The sequence below is a fragment of the Nyctibius grandis genome, chromosome W (genome assembly GCF_013368605.1).
Source record: "Nyctibius grandis isolate bNycGra1 chromosome W, bNycGra1.pri, whole genome shotgun sequence".
Classification (NCBI taxonomy): Eukaryota; Metazoa; Chordata; class Aves; order Nyctibiiformes; family Nyctibiidae; genus Nyctibius; species Nyctibius grandis.
In genome coordinates, this window is record NC_090694.1 from 11,585,254 (window position 1) to 11,606,563 (window position 21,310).

A 21,310-nucleotide genomic window follows, 5' to 3' on the forward strand; every position below is an offset into this window, starting at 1 on the left:
AGATCAGTAGCGGGTAGTAGTCTGTCGGCTACAGTCCTCGCCAAATCCCTGGCTGTGGCACCAGTCCTGTAACCATTTGTTGATTTGCCTGATTCGACCGGCCTTTTCAAACCCCTTCCCTTTGATCAGGAGGACTGATGAAAAACTACCTGTGCTCCAGAGTCCTTTACCACTGCTCCCAGGGCTCTGTAGTCCTTCTTGATACTCCTCAGGCTGCTCCTGTCTGCATCACTGGTGCCCCCATGAAGCAACAGCAGCCAGTAATAATCAGTTGACTGTACTAGGCTCGGTAGTCTCTCAGTGACATCCCTGATGCAAGCCCCCTCTAAGCAGCACAGCTCTCTAGAGAGTGCATCAGGTCGGCAAATGGCTGCCTCCATGCCTCTCAGAAGAGGGTCGCCTACTACTATCACCTGTTGCTTTTTCTTGGTAGTGCTGGTTGTTAGTATTCGGGGAGCATATCGGGCTGCCTTACTCAGTTCCAGCGTCTCTCCTTATGTGATGGGTCTTTCCTCTTCAGTCTGCAGAGCAGTGAAGCAGTTCTGCAAGGGCACCTCAGGCTTTGGGGGAAGTCTCTTCCTCCTGCTGGTCCTTGCCTTTGCAACCTTCCATTCTTCTGCAGTATTGGCCCCCCTTCCTTCTGTGTGTGCCGCTGGGGGGGGGGGTTTGGTTGTTTGGCCATGGATTGTGGGGCGACTGCAGGCTGCGCTTGGACCCAGTTATCCAACTCCTTCTCATCCTCCCTGATGTCACGCAGCCTCCTCACCGCCTCCTGCAGGTCAGCCATCTGCTGCAGGAGGTCCTCCACCTGGTCACACCTTTTGCAGGCAGGTCTGATACCTGCCCCTGCCCCAGGAGAAAGGTCTAGGCACTTTCTGCAGCCTTAGGTCTGCACTGCAGCCTCTCCCTTCAGCAGCTCTGCCCGGGTGGAGGCATTGATCATTGCTTGGTTAGATGGTGCAGATCCCTGAGCCAGAGCTGCAGCCCTTGCTCTCAGACAAGTGCCCACCATTCTGCCTTGAGGGTCAGGTAGGGTGTGCGCCCTTGACCTGTGTAGATGGCCAGAGAATGGTGCCCAGTTGCTGGGTTACGTGTACTCCAAGTCCCCCACTCAGCCAGTGGAATGCCCCTCCCTCGAAGAGGCTCCCTTCTTCCTCGCCCTTCCACAGAAACTGCCACGCCACGCCACGCCACGCCACGCCACGCCACGCCACGCCACGCCACGCCACGCCACGCCACGCCACGCCACGGCTGACGCGCCACGCCCTGTTTGCCTGAACTGTTCCCAGCGCTCCTGGTCATGAGGGCTCCCTAGGCTGCTTTTTGTAGGTGTGGCCGCGGTTGCTCTGGCAACGCCCCCGCCTCGTCAGTGTCTCCTGCAAGAGCTGCCGGCTCCTGGCGGGTCTCTGCTCGCCTGGCGTTTCCCTACCTCAGGAAAACCCTCTGTGCGCCAAGATCTGCCGCTCCGCCGTGGATCGGGCCAGCTCCGGAGCAGCTCCCCTTGGCGACTATCTGGTTATAACTACTCTAGCACAAGTGTTCAGTGAAATACAACCCTCCTTTATGTTTCTATGATTATTATACAAGCTTGCTTTCCATCTCCCTTGCTTGCAATACATTTTTTCAAATTTGCAGTAAAATCTAGTTAATATGCATTACAGTTTTGCATCTGTATATATTAGGATGAAACACATCTGAAAGAATTCAATAGTTTTATAACAGGTTTGTATTGTCCATTGCTATTTAAGGCATTAGAAAATGCATTGTTTATCCCAGCAAGCACACCACTTACCCTCAGCATAGGGCCATTCTGGAACACATGGGGTTCGTCACAAACTACACAGTATTCATTCAATACTGGTATCCGCTGCTCAGCAAATTCAATAGTCTGAGAACAATGAAAATGAGAAAAACAACATCTGCTTAAAAATAATTATTAGTCAGTTCATGCTCCACAGTGTTTCATAATTGGGTAAGATATGACATCCTACCTGCACAAGAAAGCCATGGTCTCGTACCAGAATACATTTTGCACCATAATTTTGCTGCAAGGAAAAAGTTCAGGCAACTTCAGTGTTGGTAGACTAATTATTAGGAAATGGTAAAACATTTGTATTTTTTGCATGCAAATATGTTAAATAATATTTGCATCTAAAAAGATTTCTCATTTGCATAAAGCAACCATTACAAATAATCAATCCTTTTACTGATTGCTGAGAGTGGGGTAGATTTTTAGCATTTCTTTTTAGTTCTTAAATTTGATGAGGTTTTGTATCTCAGCATCCCAAAACCTTTCCATCTCAAATGGAAACACCAGTGCCTTCAGTCCATTCTAATAAACTGGCATTTGGTAACTTTCTTTTTAATTTTTAACTGTGTATTGTCTGTCCAAATATGGGCTATATGCTCAGGCTTGAATGACTAATGAAACTCTCAGAACAGCTGAAAATCTTTTTCTTTTATATATTTACTAAGATCTCACTTCTGTGAGCACCACGCTGACAGACCTCTGTGCTCAGATCCCACTCAGATTCTTTCTGACTTTTTATTTCAACATACAACAAATAAATTAGAAGGAACTTTTGTTATAGGAGTCAGTAAGGTACAAAATTCCCTCTGGGCTGATATCTATCTCAATCAACCCTTATTTTGAATAAGAGTCAGATCAGCTCTATTTACAGCTTTTTAGGGTTTTGTTTCTGTTTATAGTCTTATTTCCTTTCATTTCTCTAACTGCTTATTTGGGAAACTTTTCCATTTTTTCTCCTGGGAAATAATCCTCCTAATTGTATTCGTATATGAGATTCAAATATTTAAGCTGAGAATTGAAGAGAAGTTAGGGTCCTGATTGATCGCTTCCACATTCCACTGACTTCAAATCACAGTTTGGCACCCAGGTTACCCATCTATATGGTGCCTGCATGTAAAATGTGAAATAGACTCTTGATGCCCTTCTGCTAACATCAGTCAAATTGCACCTGACCATGTATGTGATGATTTTCCCTCAAAGTAAATGCATTATAGCAATAAATTACTGGTAGTTTTTATAGACTGTCAAGCAGGGCTTGCATTTTTTCCATATCAGCTGATAACATCAGCAATGAAACCACTTAGTCAACTCTTCATTATCTTATCAAAACCAATGAGACTTTTTATATTAACCTTAGGAAAGAAAAGTCTGCTAAGTTAAGACATCCTTTGCTGATTCAGAAAAAAATGAAAAACTAAACTGTGACAAGTAAAAAGTCTATTGGCTCACCTTAAATTAGTTTTGCTGTGCACATTACAGGAACCAAACACACAGAATGTATATAAACAATTTTATGATAGTATATCACCGCTTTTAAATTTGATGAGTATAGCTCACAGCTTATTAAACTAATTTACCATGAGACATAACACACTCAATGCAACTTCATTATTCAGAATACACTATTTTGAAAATATGTATGGTATTTCAAGCAAGAATCAGCTTTTGCATGCTGAGAACATCAAGGCACCTCCAGGCTAAGGGAGTGAACAGGACTGTCTCCTAAGTGTCTCTCCCTAGGTCTAACACAGAAAACAGACCGGTGCCTTGAAAGAGCACAAACAGACCCACTCTTTCCGCTAAAGTATAAAAGTAATCTTTTAAGAGGCAGAGGCAGAAGAATTAATTTTGAGAGCTCTTTCTTAAATTTAAGAATATGTGCTACCCTTTTTTTTCCCAGTCGATCATGTCTCTAGGGAAAGAAAGGGGGTCAGAGTGGGCCTAATTCCTTCCCTGACCTCCGTCTGCCACCGGTTTGAAGGTTAAACCTTTCACAAAGCACAAATGCACAAGAGGTGAGCTGAATCATGACTGCATTCCTTCCAGTATGATGATGATCACAGCTGAAAAGACTTGGTACCCGAAAGAGACAATGGACGGTTGCTTCCCCCACAAAGCAAGCAGGGAAATGAGAAAAGACCTGTGTGACCAAGCCAATTTTGCAGCACAGAAGCCCACACTCTCCCTTCTTCCTGCAGCAAGAAAGGAGGCAGGGAAGGAAGTGGATGATTGAACTTTTCCCATGGCCAGCAGTTGTACATTGAGCTGTATTCAATGTGAGATGTAAAGTCTCTGTCTTGACCTAAGCAAATTCTGGTTTTATAACTTAAATATATGTGCATGCACAGTTGTTTAAATCCTCCTTAAAAAGCTGACTGCATTGCTCTTGTCTTCCAATATATTCAATATATCCAATATATTCACTAACATATGTCCTAAGTATTAATGCCTTTGCATAATAAGCATAATAGTACATTTGGAAAATAATAGGAGGAAAATGAGCAGAATAAAAAAATTATTACGCACAGCAGCTTGTGAAGGTGGTGATGATGATGGTGTTAAGATACCAATAAGCCCTGAGGTAAGAGAGAGACTCCTGCCCTCTGCTATGGTGGACTCCTTGAAAGGCTCTATTTTGGATGATTTAGGGGCATTGGAGTAAGTCTTGCTGAGTAACTTGTGATTCTTCAATCCATCCAATTCTTCCGTTCTAAGATTACTGGAGTAGGACCTGCTTAAAAGTTTGTGAGGCTTCAAGGTGCTGCTGTGCTCACATCGAGGGTCCCCAGAACATGACCTACTTAATAGCTTATGGGGCTTTAAAGTGATGCACTCCTCCTGCTTGACGGCTGCAGAGCAAGAATGGTTCAACAGTTTGTGCGATTTAATAGCCATTGTCTGTTCAGCCCTAGGGTCACTCGATAACAAGTGGCCAAAGGTTCTGTGAGATTTTGTGGCACACACATCCTCTGCCTTAACTGTGCTAGAGTAAGTCCTCCTCAGTAGCTTGTGAGTTTTGGAGATCCCATCCTGTTCTGACTTCAGTTTTGATTTATTTTTACCACAGCCAGGTGGAGGATAACTTGGCGACCTTAAAAATAAAGAAGGGGAAGATGTAGTTGGAGAATAATCAGTCTTGTGCAAATCAAACAAGTAAGTCCAGACATATGTACAAATTTTTAAGTGCCACTTGTCTTTATGTATTTGACTAGTGATAAACACAGCCCAACATTAAAAAAACGAGCAATTGTATGTAGAACTAATTTCCCAATACCAAATAGACATCTTACTCCTATTTATACACAAACTCATCCATTGAAAAGATGACTAACTACTTAAGACAAGTTAGAGCTATATCCTTACAGCTCTTTGTAAAGGTCCCTATGTCTCTAAACAAACCATTTATTCAGGAGATTATCTTTGAAATGAAAACCACATATTTCACACAAGATTATATCACATTTTTCTTATCAAAATCTATCTTTCCTATGTAATCATCATGGCATGATCCCGTTAAAGTTATTGTCTTCTGGACATGGCATAACAAATTCTATGTCCAGATCCAATGGAAGATATAATGAGCAGTGAAACTTGCAGGCAGTAAATCAAATTTAATTCAGCTGAAATGAACATTTTTTTAAAAAACATCACAATAATCTGGGTGCTTTGTGGAAGAAAATTTGATGCCCTTCTCTCCTGTTTTAGACAAATTCTAGCTCTGTAACACTAGAAATGAGAATGTGAGGGACCTAAATTATGAATGCAGAAAGTAAAGAACAAAAGGTTTTTATGAAACAACATTCATATGAACTGTCACATTTCTATAAGGTTCACGTTCACCTGTCCTTGAAACCAAGAACCAGTATCAGGTATGCTGAATCATTTTTCTACACTTGTGGAGTAACTACCAGGGGCAACTTACTGAAACTAATTATTGGAGACACACTTATTGAGAGTAAAGTTATATCCACATCTTATAGAACTAAGAAAGCATCTAGGGTGGGACATGGTTGGCATGTACCGTAACAGTTCCCCAGGCAACCTGGCCTGCATTCTCAGATGCTCGCGCACCAAGGGAGCTTGTCATGCTAACTCTGAGAGAATGGAGGGTGGAACGGTGTGGAGATAACTGTGGCCAGGCTCTGTGAATGAGGCATGTACGGGAACTCCATGGTACCTTGTAGCCAATAAATCATATAGCTATCGTCAAACAAGAAATTATACCCCCTTCCACCCAGAACACTGGTCACTGAGCCAGCAACTGTGGCGAAATCGTGTCCCGTGGATGAACTTTGCTCATTATAATCTCATTATAATACTAAAACACACCTCCATCCCAAAAGCTACCCGCCTCCCTCTGCCCCTGAGCATGCTCTCTGAACTTTTCTTAGTCTATACCTTTAAATCGAAGTGAAAGAATTTTGCACCAATCAAAAATAAAGGTATGTATGACTAGAGTCACTCAAGCTCCACCTAAACATAGAAAATACTATAAAAAGCCCTTAAGAAAGAGGCAAGGTGGGGAAGATATCACTGAGAAGTCAGGGAGACATCACTACGGACTTCTGGGATCAGTCGACGGACTGAACCTCTCTTCCCCACCCACCCTTTGGGTAAGACTCGTACACTTGGTTATACCAGGTGCTTCCCTGGAAACTTAGAAATCAAGCTTGTATTTGTAATCGTATTAGTAGCACTATATAGTCATCTTGCAACATATATACGTTCATTGGTACCTAAGTGTGCTTTGCAGACAGTGTATTCATCACCGGCAATATAAAAGAATCTGTATCTGTTGCTCAAATAAATTACCTTAATTGGGAACTGGTCATGAGGCTTTTATTTCGGTGGACGCTCCCAGATTTACGGCATAATCTGGAACCGTGTTAGTTCATCAACCGTGACTGGGCCCTGCACTATTAGTGCATCTGGACCTGTGTTAGTTTAACATATTAGCTGTTGAACACAGCCGGTGACAGTGGAAAATGCATGTGGAGGTTGCTGACTCACTGTTGCAGTTGGCTCATTACCACCCTTGGGTAGACAGGAAGTAGAATGGTGCTCTAGGGAGAGAGAGAGAGGGTCCCTGTGTTTGGGCTGAGCAGTCTTTGGACAGGCACCACAGCAGCAGCCAAATCAAGAGGGGAAAGATTGGGCTGGCTTTTGTATGCCCTTTCTGAATAAAACCAAACCCCAAGTTACAGCCTATGCTAGGCAATGGTGCATGGCATGGTAGGGAATGGGTAAGCTTTCTACTTAAAACACCATCTTCCTCTTCTACCTTTGAAAAGACAAATAATTGTTATCTTTGACATTCCTCCCTTCTTCAATGTGAGTGATCACTGTACTCCCTCTCTTTTTTATACATGGAATTTAGAATGGCAAAATTCATCAAAAAGAAGGAATGTTCAAAGCAACATTCAATTCAAATGTACAGAAGGGGTGATCTGTCAACCCTTCATAAGCAGGAAAACATGCTAGAGGTAAAATCAGAGCCTGATTTTACAGACACTTTTTAAAGAGTATGAGTAACTGGCAGAAGTCATAATGAATTCAAATGAACTATTCACAAACTACTACTTATGTTTTTAATGTCTTTATTCTTTGAAATTCTGTGCCTGCATTTCAGAAGTGGTGAACATTCATGTACTCAAACAGCAGAGAGGGGTGGGTGCTCAGCAGCTCTAAAATCAGTCTTTCATTAATGACCATTCTAGTTTTAAAAAATTAAAAATATACACAGCTGTGGAAAGAACAGCTAGACAACCACAAAATTTTTTTTATATATATATATTCTTGCTATTCAAGTAACAGTCAAATGCTACCAATCTAGTAAAGACACAAATACAGCCAAGTAAAGTAATATAAAATGAACTATTTCCAGTTCTAGATGAATCATGGCTGTTTCAGAGAGCAGGGCACTGAAATGCTCTGCCTTCAAATAGTCTTAGAAGTTGCAATAGTACCTAGTTCGCTTTTGATGTCAGGCAAGGCAAGGACTGGAAACCCATGAGGTAAGATATAAATAGAGCACTTCTCTGTGGAGAAAAGTCAACATTTCACCTTGTGAAGTCTGCTGTGGATTTTTAACAGGATATGGTGGTAACAGCTCATTTTCCTTGCTATTACCTGCGCAATGTAGAAAAGATGTGCAGAGGGGATTTCACCTTTTTGTTAGACATCTTCTTATTGTGTGTACAATTAGATTTCTCTTTGTTGTTCTTCCACTGTTGTGTAACAAATGTCTGCATGATTCTGCAAATTAAGAAAGAAAAAAAGATTTTCTTATCCTAGCCAAGACATGCTCATTTTAATACTAGAGTCTCTCAGTTCACCACGTAGGCGACGTGATGCAATGTCCTCAGACAGAGTTTCTCTGTCACATATGTGGACTGACGATTGGGTGCTTCAGCTCCTCAAAAATGCTTTTTTTTCCCCACATACAACTAATTCACACGGAACTCTTATTGAGAATACAGTCTGTGTAAACAACCACTGCAAGACATATATAATTATACCTCTCATGGAGATCTAGAGACAAACTGATTCAAAGGCATTCTATCCAACTATAGTCATCTGACTCTCCAGTGACTCCAGAGGTAGGCTATAGCATCCACACTGCTCAAGTAGGAGCATATTCTCCTAAAGCAAAAACATGAAGGTGGGGATGTCAAATATTATGCTACCCAAAGGGATTTACAGAGAAGACAGAGCCAGACACTTCCCAGAGATGCTCGGCAAAAGGCACTGGTCACAAGTTGTAGTAAGTGAAGCCAAAAAACATAAAGGCTATAAAGAAAAGATATCCACAGAAGAGTGGTTAAGTACAACAGGTTTCCCACAAAAGCTGGAGATTTTCACAGCTTAGCTGCCTGAGACCCTGAAGTGAACTAATCTAAACTTTGAAGTCAGCATTACTTGGAGCAGGATGTTGCACTAGGTGACCTCCAGCAGTCCCTTCTAAGCCAAATTACTCTGTGACTCTAATCTAGCAGTGGGGGTCTATGAGTGATAAAGTCAAAGTGGAAGTTGGTATGGACTATATAAAAATTTTACCAACTCTTCAAGGATGAATATCCTGTTGCTCACAGCCATGAGGGGCCACAGAGTTCATAGGTATTCTGACTTCCGCTCAACTATGAATTATGCAGATATGTACCTGAAAATGTCTTATGGGAACCTTTGGTAATTACCCAGTGCACAAATCAGAGATAGCGTAAGTACTGAAATGTTTTAAGAGACTTTTCATGCCTGGGGAGCTTTTTATGTTTTATCTTCAAAGTCATGTACCATAGAGATTTTAATAGCTTTGCTTTATTTGTATGATTATGGAAATGCTGCACTGAATTTCTTTAAACACCAAACAGCAAAAGATTTTTTTTTCTTAAGGGATTCTTACTGTTGTAAGAGTCAGATATAAAAGCCTATATTCTTGTCACTTTATTACACATACACAAGCATATGTGAAAAGATGACTCAGCAAAATGTTATTAAATTGAATTGTACCATGAACACATGAAAATGCTAATTTTTTCAACTATTCTTCCCTCTTGTCCTCAAAACATGGATGGTATAATTACTGTGGTACATCCTAGAGGCCACCATGAAAGCATAGCCCCCTTAGGGTATGCATGATGCTAAAAAAGATTCCTGCTCCAGAGTCTTCACAATCTAAGCAAAAACATGAAATTGAACACTCCTAGCTACAGTCTTTTTGAACTTTTGTAGCTTACTTCCTAAATGGCAGCAAAGTGACAGAAAACCCTGGCAGGCAGCACAAATGAAGTTCTCTCCAACAACTGTCAAAATTGAACTTAAAAAGGCAAAACCTGTTATTTTTTATTTAAAGAAAAACAAGTTCAAAACACTTTGATCCAACTAACCTGATAACCTGTGAATTTTATCCTACTTGACATGGTCTGGGAACTAAAAGAGTGTAATATTTACTTAAAAACAGGGGTTTACACTTTTCCAGACTTACTTTTTCAGCTGATGTCTCAGCCCAAATCTTTCTTTAGTAGAGATCTGAAATACATCCACAGTTGGCACTATGGAAAAAGGAGATATTGTTGATATATGAATTTAAAGCAATAATCAAGAACTCATGACCATACAAGTCATATTTAAAGACCCTTTTCTATCTGGACCTTTACTATAGGCAATGCCATTGAAGCCATGGTGAAAGCAGACATGTCATCTAAGTCTATGAAGAAATGAATGGTCCTTTTTGGAATATTAGACAATATAATTTGTAGTTTTACAGATGAGTATTTTAGAAATTGAATTCCCCAAAATGTATCTCTTCCCACTAACTTTAATTACATAAATGTATCCTTTTTTTATATTACAAAAGTACTAGAGAGCAGCATCAGACTAAATGTATCTGGACTGGTAATTCATCTCATCTAATCTCTTAAACTTTCTTCCAAGTAAGTAGTCTTTACTCACTACAGTTCCTGTGACTATGAAGAAAACCCAGAGTGGAATAAACTGAATTAACTAATATCTGGGGTTTCTTTCTGAAGGCGTTTTAATACAAGATTCATAATCATCTAACTGCCTGATTGTCCCAGTTTAAAACTGAGCCAGCTGTTAAACCGATGGTAGACGCCCTCTATTAACCCTCCTCTCCCGCCAGAAGGGGAAGGAAAAGAGAAAAGGGAGAGACTTATGGGTTGGAAAGTTAAAATAGTTTTAATAAATGATAACAATGAAAAAAGAGTATAATAATAATAATAACAGAAATAATGAAATATATACAAATATATACAAAACCAAGATCGAGCTCCCCCCGCCCCCCCCCCCCCCCCCCCCCCCCCCCCCCCGATGACAATTACGTCACCACTGGCACTGCAGGGCAGGCTCTGGGAAGTCCCGGACTGGACTCAACGACGGACAGGAACTGGATTCAGGAACGCACGGATTGGGATCGAGGGCAGAAGAAAAACGGACAGAGTCCTCTTCAGACACCGGCCATAGAAGAAGAGGAGCGAAACCCTTGTGATCCCTCAGCTTTAAACTGAGAATGACGTGTATGGGATGGAATACTTTGTTGGTCAATTTTGGGTCACCTATCTTGTCCGCTCCTCCCTGGAGGTGTGACCCTTCTATGGCTCTTCACTTTTAATTAATGAGGAATTTAGCAGTGACCTTGGTTTCATAGAATCATAGAATGGTTTGTGTTGGAAAGGACCTTAAAGATCATCTAGTTCCAACCCCCCTGCCATGGGCAGGGACACCTTTCCACTAGACCAGGTTGCTCAAAGCCCCATCCAGCCTGGCCTTGAACACTGCCAGGGAGGGGTGTCCTGGTTTCATGGGGATAAAATTATAGAATCAATTTTCTATTACATTTTGGTTTAGTTTGTGGCCAGCCATGGTATGGTGATCAAGGCCCTTAGCAGCTAAATCCAGGGCAGCTGACCCAGGCTGGCCCACAGGTGTATTCTATAACATTAACATCAGGTTTGCTATAAATTGGAAAGCTTGGCAAAGATAAGGGGGCGTGTGCGTGTGCGCGCCCGTCCGTCCGTGCCACCCGGAAAGCGAATACAGTGTAGCAATACAGGAACCAGAGAGTTGAGGTTTGGATGTGGGCTTTAAGCAAAAAAAAAAAAAACACCGAACTTGGAGAGTTTGGTGTTAACAGCGGAGGTAGTGATTCACTGAGGAACAGGACGCTATGAAGATGATGATGAAAGGACACTGGGTTCATGAAGCTGAAGAACGGAACGACCCCTCAAAATCTCCCCAAATTGAAGACTACGCCTATAACTCCGCCTTAACTCCGCCTACTATGAATATTATAATTAGATGTTGCAATAATATGAATATGCATGTAAAGATGTTGTAATCTCTTATGCCAAATTGTATAAATAGTCTGATTTTTCACGGGACTGCTTTGGAACTCTTTTGTCCGGCACGAGCCGGGGGTTCCCCAACGTTGCCTGAAATAAATACCTCGCTGCTTAAAGACTAAACTTTGTCTCTGAGCAGTTCCATAGAGCCTTTTGGGGCATAATTTCGGCATCATTTCTGGCGAGCCAGGCAGGAGGCTCCCGCTCCACTGTGCTGTAATCCGGGGGGCCTGGGGACACTTGTGGGGCCCCCCCGACTGATCTTCTGTCGGCAAAGTCTCCCCAACCCCTTGGCTTCACACGCCGGTGGACAAGGACCTTCTGCTACATTCAGAGGTATTTATATTTTTATGTTTAAACTCATGAGGTAAAGAGAAAGTGGGGACCGGACGCGGTTGCCCGGGGAAGCAGGAGGGGACGCCCTCTGCATTAGTCCCCCATCTAAGCAGGTTAGAGTCCTGCGAACCGTGTGTTGGAGTCCCACCACTGCAGTGTAAAAGGCGCTTTGCTCTGTGTTGTCATTATTTGTATTTGCTTTTCTGTATTAGATTTAAGACAAAGGGTCTTTAGGACCCAGGAAAGCCTCGTTTTTTACTGAGGAATCTTTGGAATGCGGTAGAGAGAACGATTGTAGAATCCAGTCTCTGTATGTTAAAACTGTGAGACGAGCCCGTATTGTTTGTGTTTTATGTGAAACTTTGAGTTATTCAACAGTGAGATAGCACTTTGCTCTGTGTAATTCAGCTCGCTTTCGCTTCCTTGTTTGCTGTGTGTCGTCTTGTAATATGTTTAAAATTTTGTATGGGGAGAGATTGCAATATAGAAGGAATGAATAATACCTTACCAGCTATCACACTCACAGACAGGTATTCATAACATCTTGACTGCATTTTCTGTAAAAGATGTATTTTATAGTTCGCAGCGACATCCGACAGTTGACAACTTATGTTATTTTTAAGAAGGGAAAGAAAATGGGATGAAGTGGGTTATGCAGATATGTTCTTTACTCTCTGGAATCACCCAGAGTAAAGGGTGACAAAAGGAATGTGGAATTAATTTAGCACCCCAGGACCCTATGGTCCTGGTGATGAAGAAAAAAAAAAAAAAAAAGAAAAAGAAAAATGGGAGGTTAAAAGGATGTTGTTTGGCTTGTAGCATTGTACAAAAGTGTTTAAAGGTTGGTGCACAAAATGAAAGATTAGAGGAGGGGATAGAGAAGGAGATGCTGTGGGGAATTACGGGATGATTATGATGTGTGTAAGGAATGTGGTTTGATTGTAAGCGAAGGTGAGGTATTGACGTTAGAGGCAGGGAAAAAGAAAGTGCCTAAGCGTTGTTGTTCAGCATGCAGCATCGGCAGGCGGTGCAACAAGTATAAGGAGAAAAGAGAGGAGGAGGAGAATATGGAGGATGTTCAAATGTTAGTTGGACCAAGAAGGGATAGAAGGGATAATGGACAGAGTGATTTGGATAGTACCGATGGTGAAGCAGGTTTCAGTCCGGTGGCAGGTAGGACTAGGCAGAGAAATGCTAATATACAAGCCCCTCTCAGACAAGCAGTAGGACCGGAGGGGCCAGTTTGGGTAAAAGTGCCATTTTCTGTATATCCTAGATGATCAGGAGAAATGGCCTAAGAACGGGAGTATAAGCTATAACACAATACCGCAATTAATGTTGTTCTGTAGACGAGAGGGAAAGTGGGATGAGATGCCGTATGTGAATTTGTTCTTTGCATTACGGGATGATCCTGAAAAGGTTGCTAAAGGATTGAACTAATTGTGAAAACCCAGGATCCTGACTGGGAGGATGTGGATGCAATGTTGGATGTGGTGTTTGTGAAAGTGGTCAGAACCCAGGTGCAGGCTCTGATTCTGGCTGGAATTCTACCGGGAACAGTGGATCTCTGTTTTTGGGACAATCGGCAGATGATATTAGGAGAAAGCTACAGAAAGTGCAAGGAATGGATGCGAGAGATTTAGAGAGGTTGCTGGAGACTGCATGACAGGCATATCGAAATAGGGAGAGTGAGGGCGCAGCGGCTGCCGGTGCTGCAGTGGCTGCTCTGCGCACCGCAGGGGGCCAGAGACCCTCTGGAACTTACCAGGAAATAACACTAACGCCGTGAGACGAAGTGCAAGTACCCCACCGAGGGGAAATCAACCCCTCCCGAAAAGATCAGTGTGTATATTGTAAACAGATGGGGCATTGGAAAAAGGATTGTCTCAAACTGAAATCGATAATGATTACTGACACAGGAGCTGATGAGGGGAATCTTCCCTAGCAAAACCCTTGGTAAAAATGCAGCTAGGGAAAGGAGAGAAAAACTGTAGAATTTCTAGTAGATACAGGTGCCACATTTTCAGTATTGAATCAGACCTTATTGCCAATAAGCAAACAAAATGTTAACATTGTAGAAGCAGCTGGGCAGGTTGAGAAAGCTTTCTTTTGAAACCATTAGAATTCAAAATTGGGTAAAGTGTAGTAATTCATAAATTTCTCTACCTGCCTGATGCTCGTAGACCACTTTTGGGAAGAGATTTATTAGAAAATTTAGGAGCTGTAATAAAATTCAACAAAGACAAACTTTAATTCCAGATAAATGAAGAACAACTGATCACGGCTTTAAGCTTGACGATCAGTTGCGTAGAACCAAAACCTGAGACTCATAATATCGAGCGAATCATGGGTGAAGTATACCCATTGGTATGGGCTACGGATGTACCTGGGAAATCAAAACAGGCAACACCTACCACTATTGAACTTATACCTGGAGCAAGACCAGTAGCGAGAAAACAATACCCACTGAGGTTAGAAGATAGAAAAGGAATCGAACCAATAATTCAGACATTTTTAGAATTAGGGTTATTAATAGAGTGCGAATCAGACTATAATACATCAATCTTACCAGTTAAGAAACCAAATGGGACTTACAGGCTAGTTCAAGATTTAAGAGCTGTGAATGCGATAGCAAAACACTACATCCAGTGGTAGCCAACCCTTATACACTCCTAACTAAATTAGAGACAATTTAATTTGGTTTACAGTGTTAGATCTAAAAGATGCATTCTTCTGCCTTCCCTTAGCCCCGGAAAGCCAAAAGATTTTTGCCTTCGAATGGGAATCTGTAAGCAAAGGGAGAAAGACTCAATTAGCCTGGACAGTGTTACCTCAGGGCTATAAAAATAGTCCAACAATTTTTGGGAACCAACTAGCCAAGGAATTAGAACAATGGGAAAGGCCACAGGGAGATGGTACTCTTCTACAATACATAGATGATCTACTAATAGCAACTGAGACGGAAGAGGAGTGTGTTAGATGGACTATTTCTCTGTTAAATTTCCTGGGTCTGAGCGGATATCGAGTCTCTCAACAGAAAGCGCAGCTGGTGCAAAAAGAAATAGTATACCTGGGATATGAAATTTCCAGAGGACAATGATCCTTAGGAACAGCAAGAAAGAAGCCATCTGCCAAATGCCTAGACCAGAAACGGTGGAGAGATCTTCGAACCTTCCTGGGGATGATGGGTTGGTGCCGATTATGGATCTATCAATATGGAATACTCGCCAAACCACTGTATGATTTACTAAAAGAAACTAAGAGTATCCTAGTCTGGACTCCCGAAGCAGAGGGAGCTTTTAGGAGACTGAAACAAGAACTCATGAGAGCCCCGGCTTTGGGCCTGCCAGATGTAGCTAAACCATTTTGGCTGTTCTCTCATGAACGGCAAGGGATGGCTTTAGGAGTTCTAGCACAACAATTGGGACCACACAAAAGAGCCGTGGCCTATTTCTCCAAACAGCTGGATGAAGTAAGCAAAGGATGGCCCAGCTGTCTAAAAGCAGTGGCCGCGGTAATCATAAACATAGAAGAGGCCAGAAAACTGACGTTGTGCCAGAAAATGACTGTGTTAGTGTCCCACACTGTATCCGCAGTACTAGAACAAAAGGGAGGCCATTGGTTGTCACCTTCTAGATTCCTAAAGTACCAAGCAATCTTGATTGAGTCAGACGATATAACCATTCAAGTCATTAACATTGTGAATCCAGCCTCATTTCTAGAAGGAAGAGTGTCAGCAGAACCAATCGAACACGACTGCCTGGAAACTATCGAAGCAGTCTACTCCAGCCGCCCGGACCTCAAAGAAGAACCATTTGAAGATGCGGACAACCGGTTCTCCGACGGCAGCAGCTTCGTGAAGCAAGGAGTAAGGATGGCAGGCTATGCGGTGACCACAACGGAGGAGGTAATTGAATCAAATCCTTTACCCGCAGGGACCTCAGCCCAAAAGGCAGAACTGATCGCTCTTACCCGAGCTTTGGAATTGGCAGAGGGCATACGAGTTAATATTTGGACAAATTCTAAGTATGCCTTCTCAGCCGTACACGCTCATGGAACAATTTGGAAAGAAAGAGGACTGCTAACTGCTCAAGGGAAAACTGTCAAGCATGCAGAAGAAATTCTACAATTGTTAGAAGCAGTCCAACTCCCTGCATAAGTGGCCATAATGCATTGCAAGGGACACCTGAAAGGTAACACTGTTCCGGAAATAGGAAATAGGAAAGCGGATGCAGAGGCTAAATTAGCTGCTATAAGGACCGAAGAAGTGAATATAACAGCTTTAGTACCAGGGGAACTAGACACTAATTTTCAACCAGACTATCAGGAATCAGATCATAGGTGGATTCAAAGGAACAAAGGCAAATTGTTAGACAATGGATGGGGTCAATTAGAAACGGGACAGCTAATAATACCAGGGAAATTAATGTGGCAATTTGTAAAAACAGAATATGAAAAGGCTCATTGGAGTTTGGATCCACTTTATCAGTATTTGCAAGCTAGAATAGCAGGACCAAAATTATTCACTACCGTAAAGCAAGTCACATCCCAATGCGAACGATGCCTGAAGAATAATCCAAATACCGGAACCAAAATACACCAAGGAGCAATAAATCGAGGCAAATTTCCAGAATCTTTTAGGAAAACCCCTACAAGAAAAGTGGGAAGGACCCTTCCAAGTGCTGCTGACCACCTTCACCGTGGTTTGGATCAAGGAGCGGCCCACATGGATTCACTATTCTCGAGTCAAGAAAGCTCCAAACGATAAGCAAGAAGACCCGACATCATGAATCCAGCTCCCTCTCAAACCCTTTCAGCGCTAACCATTGGACTTTTGATAAGTATTGTATTATCCCAAGACCCTACTCCAGGAGGACCGTGGTCTAGTGCACACGCACTACCAACCTCTGCCCCTCACCCAGAATTTGAGATTTATGTTTTACATAATAATCAACCTTATACGATAGATGAATAGGATAGCAAAAACTCTTTCGAAGCACAAAAGGGAGACCAAATTCAAATAGGGTGTCGAGAACTCAATGCCCTAGTGGGAAAAACAAGAATATAAAGAATATCCTAACAAAAGTTACACAAGTAGGTCAGCATCACTGGTGGGATATCTTCACAGGATATTCCCCAACAGCAACACAAGTTTTTCACTACCTGATACACCCAATATTAATTATAACCATAACCATGCTCTTGTTAACTCTCTTGAATATATGCCTGTGGTACAAATTAAAGTCTATAATCAAGAGAACCCAAATAATCTGGGCAATGGTACAGGCGTATCAACGCCCTCTAGGATTAGAACTTGACGAAAGGATTCGTAAGTTTTAAGAAAAGGGGGGAAATGAAGCCAGGAAAGTGAATACAGTGTAGCAATACAGGAACCAGAGAGTTGAGGTTTGGATGTGGGCTTTAAGCAAAAAAAAAAAAAAAAAAAAAAAAAAAAACAACTTGGAGAGTTGGGTGTTAACAGCGGAGGTAGTGATTCACTGAGGAACAGGACGCTATGACATGTGTTAACAGCGGAGGTAGTGATTCACTGAGGAACAGGACGCTATGAAGATGATGATGAAAGGACACTGGGTTCATGAAGCTGAAGAACGGAACGACCCCTCAAAATCTCCCCAAATTGAAGACTACGCCTATAACTCCGCCTTAACTCCGCCTACTATGAATATTATAATTAGATGTTGGCAATAATATGAATATGCATGTAAGATGTTGTAATCTCTTATGCAAATTGTATAAATAGTCTGATTTTCACGGACTGCTTTGGAACTCTTTTGTCCGGCACGAGCCGGGGGTTCCCCAACGTTGCCTGAAATAAATACCTCGCTGCTTAAAGACTAAACTTTGTCTCTGAGCAGTTCCATAGAGCCTTTTGGGGCATAATTTCGGCATCACCCTTGCCCTTGCCCTTAATGGAGATAAGGGGGTGTCCACAACTTCTCTGGGGAACATGTTGCAGTGTCTCACCACCCTTGCAGTAAAGAATTTCTTCCTAGTATCTAATTGAAATCTACCCTCTTTCAGTTTAAAATTGTTACCCCTTGTCCTATCACTGCATGCCCATGTAAAAAGTCCCTCTCCAGCTTTCCTGTAGGCCCTCTTCAGGTACTGGAAGGCTGCTATAAGGTCTCCCCGGAGCCTTCTCTTCTCTTTCTGTAGTAATAAGTCTAAGCAAGAGCCTTTCTGCATACCATTCCTACCGTTACCTCAGTAATAACTATAAATTTTGAGCGTTATCAGTCCTAGAAGCAGACACTGTCTGCAAAACATGCAGTTAGTTTCAGAAAGTGCAGTTACTTAGAGGCTTAGCTGAAAGGAAAAAATCATTGAAAGGAAAATTGGTTCTGTTTTAGTCCAAACCAGGACACTGATGTATGAATTCCAGTGGCCAAGGATTATGCTGAATTTTCCTCAAGACCCGTCCTAACATTGGTATATCCATATTCATCTTTCAGAAAATTGAAAGTGTAAGGGGTAAAGGCTGGAAATTAGCTCCTGGTATTACTAAAATACTTAAAAAAATTTACTAGATAGAAGTGACAGATAGAATCCAGAACTTGTTGAGAGAGTCTCAGGTCCTCGAGGCAGGACAACAGCCAACACATATTGCAAGCAGAAATAGACTTTATATTTTGTATTACATAAGGAAGTAATGACTATAGTAAAATAAAAAGGAATGAAAACAAAAAATCTGGGGTCGGTTCAAATTTCATTAGAAAAAGAAAATCAGTATTTTAAAATCTATATTATTCTAATCACTCAGAAAGCCAGATTTTATTCAGAATGTCAAGAGTTTATCCTTTAATTTCACTTTAATCATTAATTTTAAAAATTAAATACAATATATATATATAACCTGCCATCCCAATTTCACTTAGTTCAAAGCCCTGTAGATACCCTTTCTCTAATGTTATTATTCAAATATAATCTCATCTTTTAAAGACAAACTGATGAATTTTTCAAAATGAATAAATTATTTGATTTGGGGTAGCAATGTTTTTAGATATTGTCAAATTTAGGACACATGGTAGGGAGAGAATATTTTCAATGAGAATCATCATACCTAGATCAGCAAAATCTGACATCTAGACTACAATTGTTGTCTAAGCTCTACAGTCAGAGGAGACAGCTCAGTACCTCCAAAGGCTGATTCATCCTAATGTAAGACAGGTTTCTAAGGCACGTGGGAGAAACTGCCCACAGGTACAATAATGAGACAAGGTATTAACTAGAAGAATGACTATCTAAAATCAGGATATTAAACAGCTACAGTGTGGTATGTATACCTCCCATTGTGCTTTGGAGTATACTGCATTTCTGTTTCTTTTATCAATGAACAGAAAGTATTATAGGAGAAAAATATGTAGCATAAAGTTATGGCCCAGTAGTCCCAAAACAATATAATTAAGGGGGAAGAGGAATACACAGAGAAAGGGTTTTGTTAACACAAAAGATGGTGGATCTCATTATCCTTTTCTGGTAACTAAAGAAACATGGCTGCAACAGCAGCTGAGCTCATAAAACCAGTAGCAGCAAAGCACTTGCCTCTGGCCCTGATATTGCCTTTCTCATTACTCAGGCACTCCCACAATCAGTCAGCTGCAGGACTGGAAACTAAGCTTCCCGGTTTAATCTTGTCAGTGGTGCAGAAGATATCTTGCTACTTCTCATTTCACTAGATCATTTCTTACTGCATGCTGCTCTTCACACTTCACCCTCTCTTATTTGCTGCACTTTTTTATTTTTTAAATTACATTTTGATAGAAATATTCTGAATACTAACAGTGCTACCTGCTATGGCAAATACATAAAGATCTGCATATTTACAAAAAAGATTGAAGCAATAAAATACCGACAAAAAGACCAAAGTCAAGCAAAAAAAAATGACTGATGTAATGAAATGCTTATTTGAATGAACAGAATATAGCTTATAGACAAATTTTGCTAAAGTTATTATGACTGGAAATATCTATTAATTTTCCAGAGGCAGAATTCTCCCACAGATACAAGCCTGAACTGACAGCTTGCACTGGAAGCCTCCAAAGCTGGGCAAGTTATGATCCAAATTACACACTTAGTTCTGACTTCCCATTGTAAAAATAGATCTGAAGTTGACTCTTGCATATGAATGTTTCTAAATCTTCAGTCTTAGTTGATTCTTCATGAGTTTGATCATTTTTATTCTCATGAGGAAGCTTTACTCACATAACAACCAGAGAGTGGGATATCAACGTAACATTTAAAATTCTCATTCAAATTTAAAGATCCCCAGAGTTCACATAGTCATACAGAAATCAGAAGCTGGCAGGATAATTATCATGTCCTGATTCTTTAAAGGTGCATGAAAAAGGGCATATTAATGTGCTGCACAGATCTGTGTATGTATACCTTATCAGTGATATCTGCATCTGTGAAGATGATCCCTGATTTCCAAAATCAGGAAATCACATATAAGAAACTGTTGATCTTATTCCTTAACCCTGTTCCTAGGGGAAGCAGCTGCATTTCAAAGGATATAAAGAAAACAAGTTCCAAAACTCAACCTATGGCAAGTTTAAACTAGATGCCCACGTCATTATTGAGGGCCTAGCCATGCAAATATATGTAAGCATAATTTCAAACCAGTGGGACTGCTCACAGCAGTAGATTTAAGCACATGAAGGGTCAAAGATTCGGCAGTGAATGAGTATCTATCACCCAGTACATGGCTCAGATGGAGACACCATACAAGGCACATGAAGAATACACAGGTGACTAACCGGACCATTTAAGTACTGTGTAAGTGAACAGTGCAATCGCACTATTATAGGCTCTGTGCGAATTACATCCCAAGCCACAGCAATCTCTTCCTAGTTCAAGATAAAAAGAAAACAACAGACACCATTAGCCATCATGAGGAACTTTTGCATTTTGTCAGTCTACCTTAGGGTTGTTATAAACACCATCCATCCATTTATCCAGTCGTGGAATATCTACTCCAACTTTAAACTTGAGACTTAGGACAAACTATTGCCTGCTGATGCCCCTAAGAGCAGTGTTAGACTGCTTCCAGTTCTTGAGTATGCTCATTTAAACTGAGCACAGGTTTCTACACAACACTACATCTGCAGTGCAGGCAGACATATTCCCATCAATCAAGAGATATTGCTTCAAAGCTGAGAAGCAAAGGAGCAAATAAGGATGGAAAGGAAACTCATCCCATAACATAGGGCAAAAGAAATGTTTGCTCCTTCTTAAGACTGATTAAAATAATTCAAGGTATGATCAGATTTTCTTAAATTTTAGAAGA

At 41.3% G+C, this 21,310-nt stretch overlaps 1 protein-coding gene across 2 annotated transcripts in view; it reads right to left on the reverse strand.

The window, feature by feature from the left end:
- The window catches only part of LOC137675732 (protein mono-ADP-ribosyltransferase PARP8), a 189,046-nt gene that overhangs the window by 41,629 nt on the left and 126,107 nt on the right, over positions 1-21,310 (reverse strand). For both annotated transcript variants that reach the window (XM_068421923.1, XM_068421922.1), the window contains exons 9-14: positions 20,777-20,870; positions 9,792-9,858; positions 7,940-8,065; positions 4,337-4,901; positions 1,992-2,045; positions 1,793-1,888 (exon numbers count right to left, since the gene is read on the reverse strand). In XM_068421923.1, the coding sequence (XP_068278024.1) occupies positions 1,793-1,888; positions 1,992-2,045; positions 4,337-4,901; positions 7,940-8,065; positions 9,792-9,858; positions 20,777-20,870 (1,002 nt within the window). The remainder of the gene's footprint in view (positions 1-1,792; positions 1,889-1,991; positions 2,046-4,336; positions 4,902-7,939; positions 8,066-9,791; positions 9,859-20,776; positions 20,871-21,310) is intronic.